At 46.4% G+C, this 13,749-nt stretch overlaps 1 protein-coding gene across 1 annotated transcript in view; it reads right to left on the bottom strand.

Annotated features, from left to right (window-relative positions):
* LOC138488462 (aldehyde oxidase 1-like) overlaps positions 1-13,749 on the bottom strand; it is a 705,629-nt gene that overhangs the window by 83,858 nt on the left and 608,022 nt on the right. Inside the window, exons 29-30 of the mRNA XM_069615436.1 lie at positions 9,238-9,312; positions 8,776-8,828 (exon numbers count right to left, since the gene is read on the bottom strand). Coding sequence (XP_069471537.1) covers positions 8,776-8,828; positions 9,238-9,312 — 128 coding nt within the window. The remainder of the gene's footprint in view (positions 1-8,775; positions 8,829-9,237; positions 9,313-13,749) is intronic.

Raw genomic sequence — 13,749 nt, 5'->3', positions numbered from 1 at the left:
ATGAATAAATGAATGAGGATGTGTGTATCAATATATATATATATATATTTCTGAAGTTTGTGGAATCTGCTTAGATCACACGCTGTGCATAGGCCGACATCTAGTGGAAGCTGCAGAGTATTACAGTTTGTTTTTCGAAACTCGAAAAAAGGCGTCGACACAGGGCGTGCCAGTAATACTATCCCTAGTGTGAAGTCCACTGTACCCATGATCCCTCACGCGTCTATTGATCCTCAGATTGTTTTTTTCCGCCATTCTGGTCGGAAGCATTTTGCGGAGTTTCCTGGCCTTAGCCATACTTTTGCTAAATAGTGTTAAATTTAACCATTTCTCCACCCCAACATCGAGTCACCGAACTTCCACACTCGACGCCGTCCCGGAGAAGAATTCGACCGTCGACAGCTGCATGACGGATTTGGGCCTAGGAAGGCCTCTGGCCTCGGCCCGGGCCTTGGAAGGCCGCTGGCCTCGGCCCTGCAAGTAGGGAGAGTGGGGGGTGGACATACTCTACACTCTTTTGGTATTTAGGTACATTCTTATATATTCCTACACTTACAAGCCCGCTGCCACAAGGTGCGTATGGAGGGTACCCCTTTCCAATTCTGCCCCAAGTGCAACCGCAAATACCCTTGGGTCGACAGGCACGCCACGTGCAATCTCTGCTTTGCCGAGGGACCACCTCGAGGCGAGCTGCAGAGCGTGTAGTAGGTTTAAACCCAAAACACTTAAGGACCGTTCGATCAAGCGTTGGGCCCACCACGCCAGGCGTCAAGAGGCCATGGCAGCGGAGGGCGCCTTCAGTGATGGCAGCAACGCCGTGCTTTCGGACGGCGAGGGCATTATGACGTCGAAAGACAGCCGAGCGCAAGTCCCCGACCTCGGAAGGTCGTCCGGCAGGGCGACTATGGGGAAGACCCCCAGCAACACAAGCGCTTCCCACAGCACTTCCACAAAACACATGAAGTCCAACCGGGACTCGACGTGCACGTCAAGTTCTCTGAAAGAGGCACATAGAGAACGGTCAGAATCGGCTTCCTCTGGGCGTTCTCGATCAAGATCGCCGCATGACTCCAGGCAATCATCCACTGTTGCCAAGAGTGCCTCGCTCCCCAAGGTAACGGAAGTTCGATCGTCGGAGGACGAAGCCGACTTCCATCCCCAGACCGCACTCCAGGAGTTGGCGCCCGCAGACAGCGTTACGGCGGCTTCCGAACCCCTACCTCCACACTCGAAGGATAGGGACACTACCCCCGAACCTCGACGCCAGGCGTGGAAAGGCTCCGTAGGGGCGAAAAAACAGGGAAAACACTCTTCCACTCAGGGGGAGGGGGAAAAACAACAAAGGAAGTAGCCTCTGCCTACTTCCACACCTTTAAGACACTCCACTCCTCAGAAACAGTCCAAGTCTTCTGCTATCACAAAGACCCCTACTCAGACCACCAAGTCTAGTCAGGATAAGTCAGAGAAACTTCCAGAAAGAGTCATCCCCAGTTCTAGAGAATGGTCTAGTGATGACATAGACAGGGTCATGTCAAGGATGTCATCATTGGCAGATTTTTATGCAAAAAACCCTGAACACTTTCTCTCTTATACTCCCGACGGGTCAGCACCCTCAGGCTCTAAGGATCCTATACCTCCAAGTAAAAAGTCCCGGTTTGAAACACCAACACGGTCTTCGGACCCCTTCTATGTACAGCCCTACTCTCAGTATCAAGGAGAGACATCCTTTTGTGAGGATCCAGTTTTGGGCATGTTGGAAGAACAAACTGGTACGGGCTACTATGGGGATGATGAGGACCAAGAAGAGGATGAGGACGACCTGGAAACCTACAGAGTAGATTCGCCAGTAGAGAAGGAACCTCCGGTGACCGACTCCCCTGTCGACAACCAACCTCTCCTGAATGAAGTTCTGTCTCGAGCAGCTGAACATTTCCACATTGACACCCAGGGTGTTCAAGAGGAGAGGGACTTCGCCGAAGAGTTAGTGGGAGAATGGAGGCCTGTTGCTCAGGCCATCCCTATCCTGAAGTCTATTCAGAGGAGAATAGACCCTTCACTCGTAAATCCTAACCTCACCAGAGCAGTGAACCCCAGGATTGAGAAACTTTTCAGGGCAGCCCAATCAGACCCACTGTATATAAGGGGGTATCTGAAGCCGGACTCCCTAGTTGTTACAAACACCCGTAAGAGGGCTGGAACACCCTTTCATCGTCCAAAGCTCCTCCCGACAAGGAGAGCAAGAAACTGTATGGGTTGGGCAGGAAAGTAGCCTCCACTTCCGCCTACCAGGCAAGGATTGCCAACTCCACCACCCTGTTGGCCAGCTACAACTGCCATCAATGGGAAGAAGTCGCGGCACTCATAGACTCCGCCCCAGAACCCTTAAAGAGCCAGTTGGCACGAGTTTCGGCATAGGGAAGAGCCGTGTCCGGTTGCATTCTAAAGGCAACCTTTGATGCCGCGGATAACGCCGGCAGATTGATAGCAGAAGGAACTGTTATCAAGAGACACGCTTGGTTAAGGCAGTCTGGATTCAAAGCTGAAACCCAAGCATCATTGTTAGATAAACCGGTGGAGCCGGATCTGTTTGGTAAGGCGGTCGAGGACGCGCTGAAAAATGCCAAGGACGAGTATGAAACACTCAAATCCCTAGGCCAACTAACCAATAAACCCCCTAATCAGAGAGGGAATGGCAATTTTCGTCGCCCACGCGGCCAAAATTCCCAGAGAGGATCTAACTATTCCCAGGGGCAGGGTACACCTTGGAGCAATAATAACCAACAGTCTACCCAGGGTTACGGCAGGGGTAATAAAAGAGGATGTGGGAAAGGTAGAGGCAGCCCCAGTAGAGGAGGTGGCACGCCTCCACCAAAACAGTGACGCTCAGTTCAGGGTCCCTTCTCACAAAACCCCAGTAGGGGAACGCATTTCCAACTTCACCCAAGCTTGGGAAGGGATCACATCAGACAGATGGGTGCTGTCCACAGTATCCGCTAGGTGCTGCATAGAACTGTTAGAGCGTCCCCGAAACCATCCTCCACGACAAAGAATACATTCTTTGGACCACCAGAAGATCCTCCTCGAGGAGATCGTCAATCTGCTAGCAAAGGACGCGATAGAACTCGTCCCGGGACACCAGGTGAACAAGGGTATTTATTCAACTTCCTTGTGCCAAAAAAAGGGTCCCATGCAAGAATGGTTGGCGAAACAGTGGTCTCAGGCAAGTGGTCAGTGGGACGATCTAGTGGTTGTTTCGCCAACACTTGTACAAGCCTTCACTGGTGGACAAGAGAGAATCTGTCCAAGGAGAAACCCTTTTACGATCCCGAGATACAGGCGGTAGTCACAACCGATGGATGCCTGATGGGGTGGGGAGCTCACCATCTCCACCACATAGCTCAGGGTCTCTGGTCGCACTCAGTGGCCAAGAATCACATCAACCTGTTAGAGCTTCTGGCAGTATTCAGAGCACTTCAAGCATTCGAGCCCTACCTGTTAAATCTGTCAGTGCAAATCCGGACGGACAGCACTACATCCATGTTCTACCTGAACAAGCAAGGAGGGACTCGGTCGCCAAATCTGTCCAAGCTTGCCCAGAAAATCTGGATATGGGCACTCAGACGGAACATCTTCCTGTCATCCCAACATGTTCCAGGGGATCTCAATTCCCTAGCGGATGCTCTGAGCAGAGACCCCCTCCCAGAGGAACACGAATGGTGTCTACACAGAGAAGTCGTAGAAGATATCTTCTCTCAGTGGGGTTTCCCCACTATAGACCTATTTGCCACAAGCGAAAACAGACAATGCCCAGGATTTGCATCCAGGTTCCACCAACCAGACTCCATGGGGAACGCCCTGTGGATGAACTGGTCAGGGATGTTTGCGTACGCTTTTCCACCAACTCAGGAAGGTGGTCAACAAGATGAACAGAGAATCGATGACGCTCGTCCTAGTTGCTCCCATGTGGGCAAGACAACCGTGGTTCCCACACTTACGCAGATTGGCGGTGTGCGAACCCATCAAACATCCGGGCTGGTGCAACCTACTGTCTCAGCACCAAGGTCAAACAGTGCATCCTCAACCCAACTCAATGAACCTGGCAGCATGGCTCCTGAGGTCATAGAGTTCAGACATCTCAATTTACCACAGAGGTGTATGGACATCCTAAAGCAATCTAGGAAACCTAACACGAGGCACTGCTACTTTGACAAATGGAAGAGATTTGTTATCTGGTGCCAGAATAAACAAATCAACCCAGTTGATTGCACTCCTTCCACTATTGTTACATACATGCTCCACCTGCTGGACGCAGGACTGGTTTTAAACTCACTGAAGGTACACCTGGCAGCCCTGTCAGCTTACACCACTTCCCATAACAAGGTGCCGTGGTGGAAAGTCCCAGTAGTTAAAGCCTTCATGGAAGGAGTAAAGAGACTTCACCCTCCTATTTCAAACCCACCACCAGGATGGGACCTTAACGTGGTGCTATCTAAGTTCATGGGCCCCCCATTCGAGCCCATGCACAAAAGCAGTCTCAAACACCTGTCTTACAAAATGGCCTTCTTAGTAGCAATTACATCTATAAGAAGAGTCAGTGAAATTCAGGCTCTGTCAGTGCAAGATCCCTTCTTTAATGTCCATAAAGATAAACTGGTATTACGCACACACCCTAGGTTCTCACCTAAGTTTATTTCAAAATTCCACGTGAACCAGTCCATCGAGCTTCCGGCTTTCTTCCAAGACCCACAAAGCTTGGCTGAGGTGAAACTACACACACTAGATGTGCGCAGGGCAGTCCTCTACTATGTAAACAAGACCAGACCGCTAAGGAAAACAGATCAGCTGTTTGTCTCCGTAGCTACAGGCAGAGAGGGGGATCGCGTCTCTAAAGGTGCCATCTCTAAGTGGATTATTAACTGTATCCAGCTGTGTTACTCACTTTCTGAAAAAACTCTGCCTTTCACGCCTAGGGCCCACTCTACAAGAGGCATTGGGGCCACTCTGGCTTTCATTGCAAATGTATCCCTTGACAACATTTGCAAAGCAGCTACTTGGAGCTCTATTCACACTTTTACTCAGCACTACTGCATTGACACTCATTCCAAGACAGATACACAAGTGGGACAAGCGGTTCTAAGACATTTATTTGCTCATGACCCTTCTCACATCCCACCTCCTTCTTCAGGTACTGCGCTCGCTAATCTATGCACAGCATGTGATCTAAGCAGATTCCACAAGCCTCAGACGGGAAACATTACTCACCGTAATCGTATTTCTGATGCTTGTATCTGCTTATATTCACATGCGACCCACCCTTCCTCTCCTCTGAGAGAAGGCGCATGGATGCTTGTAGTCTTACCTTTCTATCTATCTGCTTGGATTATCTGTACTCACGCTACTCCTCATGCTACCTCATGTCCGAAAAAATACAATCTGAGGGTCCTAGATGCGTGAGGGATCATGGGTACAGTGGATGTCACACTGGGGATAGTATTACTGGCACGCCCTGTGTCGACGCCTTTTTTCGAGTTTCGAAAAACAAACTGTAATACTCCGCAGCTTCCACTAGATGTCGGCCTATCTAAGCAGATTGAAGCATCAGAAATACGATTACGGTGAGTAATGTATCCCATATAATATATATATATATATATATATATATATTTTTTTCATCATATTAAAAAAGTTATACCCAAAAATACATTTACACACACACACGTGGCTATTATATGCTTTTAAAACATCAGAACAAATTCACAGTTAATACCAGACAACGTGCCTCCTTAACATATGTCAAACTCAGACAGTGCATTTAACAGACCCCTTTGTGTTTGAATGGTGGGAACAAAGACAACCACACACAATTTTTTCACAAAATGTCGACACTAGGTATTTCAGCCACACCAGAGTAGATTCCACGACCTCTCGCTATTACATACGGCCTTCATTAGGACAAGATTACTAATAGAGACCAATAAAAGGATCCTGCCATGTGACGAGTGTAACTCTTTTATGTCATTTCATGGTAATCTTAGTAAACATCACTGGAGTTCAAAGACAACACACACACATGCAATAGTAGTGAGAGATCATTGGATTTACTCCGTGTTGCACGTTTGCAGTTCCTAAGTTCCATGGAAGGATAAAATACCACATGGTGGAACCGCTGAACCTTTTAATAAATATATGTCCTAAGAGAAGCCAGATGTTTACTAAGATTACTGTGCAATGACATAAAAGAGTTACACTCGTCACATGGTAGGATCCTTTTATTGGTCTCTGTAAGTGATCTTGTCCTGATGAAGGCCAACTGTAATAGCGAGAGGTCAAGGAATCTACTTGTGTGTCGCCGAAACACATAGTGTCAAAATCTTTGAAAACATTACATGTGGTTGTACTTGTTCCCAAAGATCAAACAAAAAGGTGTCTGTTAAATGCACTGGGCCTCATTACGAGGTAGGAGGTAGCCATGGTGCTACCAGCACCATGGCTACCCCCTTACCGCATTCCGGGCCCGGGTTCTCCAAATAGGGACTTACCGGGTCATTCCAACCTTGGAGGACCTGGTAAGTCCCCATTCCAAGAACCATTCCCCATTCCCATTCGAGCCCCAATAGGGGTCAATGGGAATGGGGATGGAGCTAATAACGGGCCCACGAATAGCAGGCCCGTTATTAGCTCCCTGGTCCCTTAGCGGCTCCTGCTAAGGGTGCCTGGTAAAACCAGGCACCCATAGCGGGACCCGCTAAGGGACCTCGAAATAGGGCGGTAAGGGTTTACCGCCACCAGTCTCCTTACCGGTGCCCGTTAACCCTTACCGCCCTCCTCGTAAGGAGGCCCACTGTCTGAGTTTGGCATATGTTAAGGTGGCACATTGTCTGGTATTAACTGTGATTTTTTTCTGATGTTTTAAAGCATATAATTGCCCCATGTGTAGATAAACTAAGATATGACTTTTTTAATGATGAGAAAATATATATATATATATATATATATATATATATATATATATATATATATATATATATATATTTCTGAGGTTTTTTGGTTTTACTTGTAACGATAATGTCCCTTTAACCAAGTGTTTTCAGTGAATATGTATATATATACATATTCACTGAAAACACTTGGTTAAAGGGACATTATCGTTACAAGTAAAACCAAAAAACCTCAGAAATTCGCCAGTTATGGTAAGCTAAACAACCATAACTCACGCCACCACCGTGCACTGCTAAGACTAACAACCAGGACAAAGATGACGATCACAAATGTCCCCAGAGATTGTTTGATAAGTTTGACAAGTGCAATGTTGTGTTTTTTTAATGTTTTTACTGCCATGTCCACGGACACTGGCTTCAAATCAAACATTGTAGGCGTTTCCAAAAATCTGACGCACTTCACCCGTTTCACCATCCAATCAATGGGCGCGTCCGATGTCCGAGGACATCACCTCACCCTCTGGGCAAATCAGATGCCCGTCTGCGGACCGAACAGGGAAGTGAGTCCGCGGACAGAACCCAGACATCACAAATCTGGTTGGACCTGCTTTTAGCTCGTTTTAAAGAAAACTACTGGACGGATTTACACCAAATTTACAAAAGCATGCTTTCAGGACCAAACCGCTGCTCTTGCCACAAATCTGGTGAAAATCCTTCCAGCGGTTTGTACTGTAGCCGTGAGCAAATTTATTTTCCATTGCGTCCATGGAAAAAAAATAGTTTTTGGGACCCCTCTATAACTTTTCCCAACCTTGACGAAACCTCATCGAACTTGCCAAACAGGTTCAGACCGGGCCATATACTCGTTTTGGTAAAGATTCGTTCAGGGGGAGCAAAGTTATAAGCTGCCCAAAAAGTGCTCTTCCTATGAGTTAGGCAATTTAACCATAACTACACGGCATATTTTGATACACACATCCTCACTGATTTATTCATGCGTACAAACTCTAATTATATTGGGCTTTGTAATATGAAGGGGTGGACCTCTTGTAAAATATTCCAGCCCAGGGCGTATTTGGTGTATATGGGGTATAATACCCTGGAGAGCTAAGGCTAAGAAACCAGGGCCCCATTTCTGTATATTGATTTGCAATCAACTTTCCAAAACTAAAAATGCTGTTACTATGGCAACCAAAACCAATGCTGCAAGAAACAATGGTTCATTGATGGAGAAAGACAATCCACGCACCAGAGTTTGAAATTTCAGGATACGTTTCTGCAACACAGATTGGAAACCCCCTTTTGGATGCACTTATCCTTTTGCGTGACATTTTCATCACCACGGGCAGCTGGTGAGATAATTCAGTGGGTTGAGTGCCTGCTGTATAGAACATCCAGGGCATTTGTTGAAATCTTGCGAGGGCAACTGTAGCTTTTTATTGTTCTGAGACTGGTAGAATGGTTACCATTACACTGAGTGAGAATAACTATTATCCAAGGTCTGGAGAGAATTCAGTAAGTAACCCATATGACTATCTGACTGGAGACCCCTGAACAGGCCTGTTGTAGGGAAGTACTTCTTCGGGTAAACTGGATGGAGTTTATTTCCTGCTTAATATAACACTGTTAGGATTGTAAACTCTGCTCTACTGTTTCTGCCACTGACTGCAGAGAATGGAGAATTGATCACACGTGAATGGAAGAGTGACATGTATTGTGCAGCAAGGCACTACATCCTTCCGTCCCCCTTACCCCAAGGAGCAGGAGATGTGGTCTATTCCCCCTGTCTGGCCATGTAAAGTAAAAAAATAAAAAATAGGCAGGCGTTAATCCTTACCTGAAAAAGCCAGTCGCAGACAGACTTATTTTTGATGCGAAAGCACCACCAACCTGCAATATAAAGGGATTCTCATTAGATAATTACCACTCCCAATGAAGATTTTAATATTGCAAATATGTACACATGACTAGTCACATAAGAAAACCAGTGTGCCAGCAGCTGTTTTGAGGGATGTCCTTTAAAATGAGGCGGACCTTAAAATATCTGATGTGCCATGGTCAGGCACAGCACAAGCGCAAGGAATGGCAGATGGTCTAAACTTCTAAAGGGTCTCAATAGCGCTCCCAGTGGACAGTAGGATGAACGGGTACCATCGGCTGCAACCAAATCCATCAAAGCCAATACTGCCAGGTCTGCATGTGTGGAAATTGGAAAAGTTATGGTAAACTGCACTTCTGCTCAACCCCAGGTACAAGAACCCTTACTCACTCTTTCTATGTACCCACTGCAACCACTTACCCACTCTTCCCAGGCGCCGTCGGGTTTTGCACTGATGATAGGTTTAAGACGCTCCATAAGAGTTTCACAGGCAGTCTGGTGAAGGAGAATGATAGAGATACATTAGGAGGGGCATACAGCAAACACCTGACAGTTCTGCATCTGAGGAGCGTGGGCCTTACTGCCACCTCTAAGCTCTGCAGTGTCCACCCCGGCATCGGGGCGGGAAAGTTATTCACACCCCAGGATTTCATTTTTTTTAAAAATGGCTCCCACCATTAAAATAGAAAAGGGACTAGGTCCCTATTCTATTTTAATATTGGCGACCATTTTTTTTACTTCACTTTGGTATCCAAAAGTGTGGAAAGCTATTTGCACGCCAGGATTTCTCTGGGTGCGTATAATTTTCCTTTTTTTTTATTTTCACGGGATATGAGCTCAGCGCAAGCACATCTCCTGTTGGAATGAAAAAAAAAAGTTAGAAAAAATGGGCCGCGCCATAAAATGGAAAAAGGACTAGGTCCCTTTTTCGGATGACGGCGGCCAAGAAAAATATTAAAAAGATAGCCGCTGTCATCCGAGAAGGGACCTAGTCCCTTTCCTATTTTAATGGAGGCGGCTATTTTTGTTTACATTTTTTTTCTTCAACCGCCACAGGCGGTGAAGACAGAATCGTGCCCAGGACAGGCAGATTCTGATTTGTCAGACCGCTTTTCCCGAATGCAAATATGGCTTTCATGTCCCGGCGGGGGGGCGTACACAGGGTTTAAAGGCCCGCCAGACCCTGTGTCTGCCCCCCAGCCTTGGGCGTGAAAGCAATTTGCACCCCAGGATTTTCTAGCGTGCAAATTCCGACAGGGGATGAGTTCCGCAAGAGCCCATCTCCCCTCGGAATGGACAAAAAAATGACAAAAAAATGTCTGCTGCCATAAAAATAGAAAAGGGACTATGTCCCTTTTCTGATGACGATGGCCATGGAAAACCTGTTCCAAAATGGCCACTGTCATCCGAAAGGGGACCTATTCCCATTTCTATTTAAATGGCAGCAGCCTTTTTTTGTTTTTTTTCCTGAACTGCTGGGGGTGGTGAATGCAGAATCGCGCCCGGGAAAGGCAGGTTCTGATTGGTCAGATCACCTTTCCCAGGTGCTCTTGTTTTTACAAAGTATATTCCCTAATTTAATAAGATATGACACAGCACTAAGGTAAAGTGTTCTTGCATAGCACAACTACTTGGTGCCCTCTGGGTGCTTGGAAGAAAGGTAGAAGGGGAGGCTTGTATTAGTACAGGGAGTAGCTAAGTGCAAATTCTGAACTGTTGATGAGGGCAGTTCGGAAGCACCAGTCTCCTGTGAGCTGGTATGTGTATAGGTGATTCTTGGGGAGGATGTTTCTGATATGCAAATCCATTGAAAGGTCTCTGCTGTCAGGAACATGCTAAGCAAGCTGGAATGACTCAATTTTGGTGTCTTTGAAGATTCCCCATTCTTAGGTTTAGTCCACTCTAGAGCTTTGGGATACCGTTGTTGTAAAACAAACCTCATTGAACTACATTTTCTGAGTGTTGATTTGTCTGTTGATTCCATGGCCATGACAGAAGCTAGTAGGAGTAGGAAACCAATAGCACTGCTGCTGAATGCATATCAGACGATCTGGTCTTTGGGTGCGAGTAATCTTTGAGCTGTTTTTGGAGGTGCTGTGTCGGGTGAGACCTAGGGATGGGCATACCCTGTGGTCGGTTTGTTTGGTTTCAAGTGTGTTTGTATAGTAACCGAGTCGGGATCATGCGTGCATGTTATGTGCTATAAGGTTATGGTCAACAGTGTTTGGCATGGGGGTGTTTCAGTATTCTGGTGGTGTGGTGGGATGTGGTGTCGTTTAAGGAAGGAGGCTGGAAGGTTAGTTGGCAGTTACTTTTGCCTTTGGTTGAGGCTATTGTTAAGGCAGTTTTTGTACCTCCCTCTTTTGAGGTTGCTACAACAAGTAACCCTAGGGGGAAAGCTAAAACACCAGACAAGAAAGGAAAGCCAAGCCTCTCCTAAACATGGGTAGTGTGGTCAGAGCGATAAGACTTGGCTCTCAGGTAGGGGCAGTAGGTCAACAAAGAAGTTTAATTTGCCGGCTTGCTTTTAATCGTGTGCACTTAATCTGTGCACTTTTTGTCAAAATGCTTGTTTTTTTTAAATGGGTTAGAGGTTTCCTGCAAGCCCAGACCCCCACCACCTCCCACCCCCAAACACTGCATCTCTCTACCCCAATACACAAACATAACACATATATTTTATAAATTTATAAAAATAAAAATTTTAAAGCATTTTGGCAATACGTGCACGAGTAAAGTGCACAAGATTAAAAGCAAATCAGCAAAACAATTAGTCCACACACATAAATCTACACTACAACAATATAGTGAAAAATATATCCGTTAATAAAGTCACACATATAATACTATCAGTTCAAATATATCGTTTATACATTAATGCAGAGTATTCAAATGACACCAGTATATTTTAAAAGTATTAATGCCTGGACAAGAGCTCTTCTAACCCTGATGTCTATATGTGGGTCCTTTGCCAAGGGCAAGCACACAACCTAAAATAACAGGAGGTGGCAAGAACAGGATACTATATCACCTAACAAGTAAGGAAGTACCTAGTAGTCTGCACAATTAAGTGGACTATCTTAAAGGAACATCCCAACCCTACTACATGTGGAAGGCCATAGACTTGGTGGTCAGCTCGCAACACATATGGAAGGATATTGCATTAAAAAGGGAAATACAATATTATCCTGAGGAAAAACAGAATTACAACCTCTAAGGCCTAAAACACAATTTAGACATCCTAGGGCCTTATAAAAGTATTAGTCAACAGTTGCTCAAAACAGTACATTAAGTCCACAGAGAGGATGGAACCACAATAGAACTTAGCCAATGCGTACAAGACACAAGGACCAACCAAGCTACAACATTTTCCAGTTACATTTCGTATGGAAATATGCAAATTACACTGGTAAATGTACTGGAGACACAGTGACTGCATTTAGTGACAGGCATGAAAGGAATGGCTGTAAAAAGGTGTACAAAAGCATAGGCAGGCACAGAAATGGTGAATCTATGCCCACACTCACTGAACCCCTGGTTGATCCAGCAAAAACGTCCAGGTGTAGGTAAATACCACAGAGTCCCTTTAAGGAGAGCTCCAGTGTTACTTTAAAGTTCCACAGGATATAATGGGAAAAGTTCAAAGCCCATCCACACTGAAGACAGTAAGTACAGATCTAGCCCACAGGGGCAGATGCTGAAACAATCCACCCAGTGAAGGCCACCAAAGGATACCAGAGGTAGGGTGATGGACCTCAGAGGAGAAGTTGCAAGACAGGCAGACCCCCCCCCCCAATCAAAGCCAATGGGGAATCACGGTTAGGACTTGCCTTCCAGGAATAACTACGATGGACCTGGGGAACAACCAGGAGTGAATACCGCGAATAGTCCCTCTTCCTAGGACCCCAAGGTAGGCGCCCATGTCAGTGGATTTAGCGGAAATGGCTCCAGTGACCCGAAACAACCTAGCAAGTAAACCACTGTTCTCCACAGGTGTGATTTTCAGGATCTGGTTAAAATCTTCATTGGGAGTGGCTTGATACCCGAACCCCCAATGATCCCAGGAACACAGAGGATAAACAGAAGCTCTTCTTAGGACATCTACCTTCAGTACAGGAGTGAAAGATCCCATGAAGAAGAGTCCAGTGAGAAGGGAGAAACCGAATAGACAGCTCAGAGAAGCAGGACGAGCAACAAAAGGCAGCAGCACAACAGCAAACGGTCCCAGGATGGGGACCATGGCTCGTGGCAGCCTCGGGCGTCCCAAAATGAAGAACCAGCACAATGATGAACTTGCAGCACCTCACTGCACTCAGGAAGTATTGTTGAGTGGCCAAAATAGTGGGAATCAGCAGGAAAGATCCTTCAGCAGGTCAGCAGACCTGCAGCCTCCAGGGTCCAGAAACAGAGCAGCATGAGAGAAAGTTAGGGGCAGGGCAGAACCTGAATATACCTTAGATTGTCCAAATGCTAGCCTGTCAATCACAGAAAGCGGCCAGGGACAGAGGCTGAGATGACCAACCATATTGATTGGTCACAGCGACTGCCACTCAGTCATAGCAACCCCCACAGGAAGCCTGAGAGGTTAAAATCACACAGGTAGGAGTTGTTGCTGATAGATCGGATCCACTATGTCAGCTGCAGGGTGTATGCTAAGAAGGCATTGATGTGTATGTGAGGAAGATGGTTGCAGCATAGTGTGTGGAGGTGGAGTGAATTATCACATCTATGGTACAGTTGCATTTTTTGGCTGCAATTATGGGGTGAGGTTGGTGATGGTTTTGGTGTGACAGTGTGCGGGTGTGTACAACGTTCTACATGATGGCCTATCTTGTGTACGTTTAGAAGGTGATGGTGTGGCCCCCGCCATGTCTCCAGCCCAAAGAGACCCAAAAGGTTAGTCACACACTTAAGTTGGCCTTAGCCAAGTTT

Source organism: Ambystoma mexicanum, chromosome 9 (genome assembly GCF_040938575.1).
Source record: "Ambystoma mexicanum isolate Mex_15411 chromosome 9, UKY_AmexF1_1, whole genome shotgun sequence".
Lineage (NCBI taxonomy): Eukaryota > Metazoa > Chordata > Amphibia > Caudata > Ambystomatidae > Ambystoma > Ambystoma mexicanum.
The sequence above is the reverse complement of the archived record's forward strand: the minus strand, read 5'-3'. Positions and strand labels throughout refer to the sequence as shown.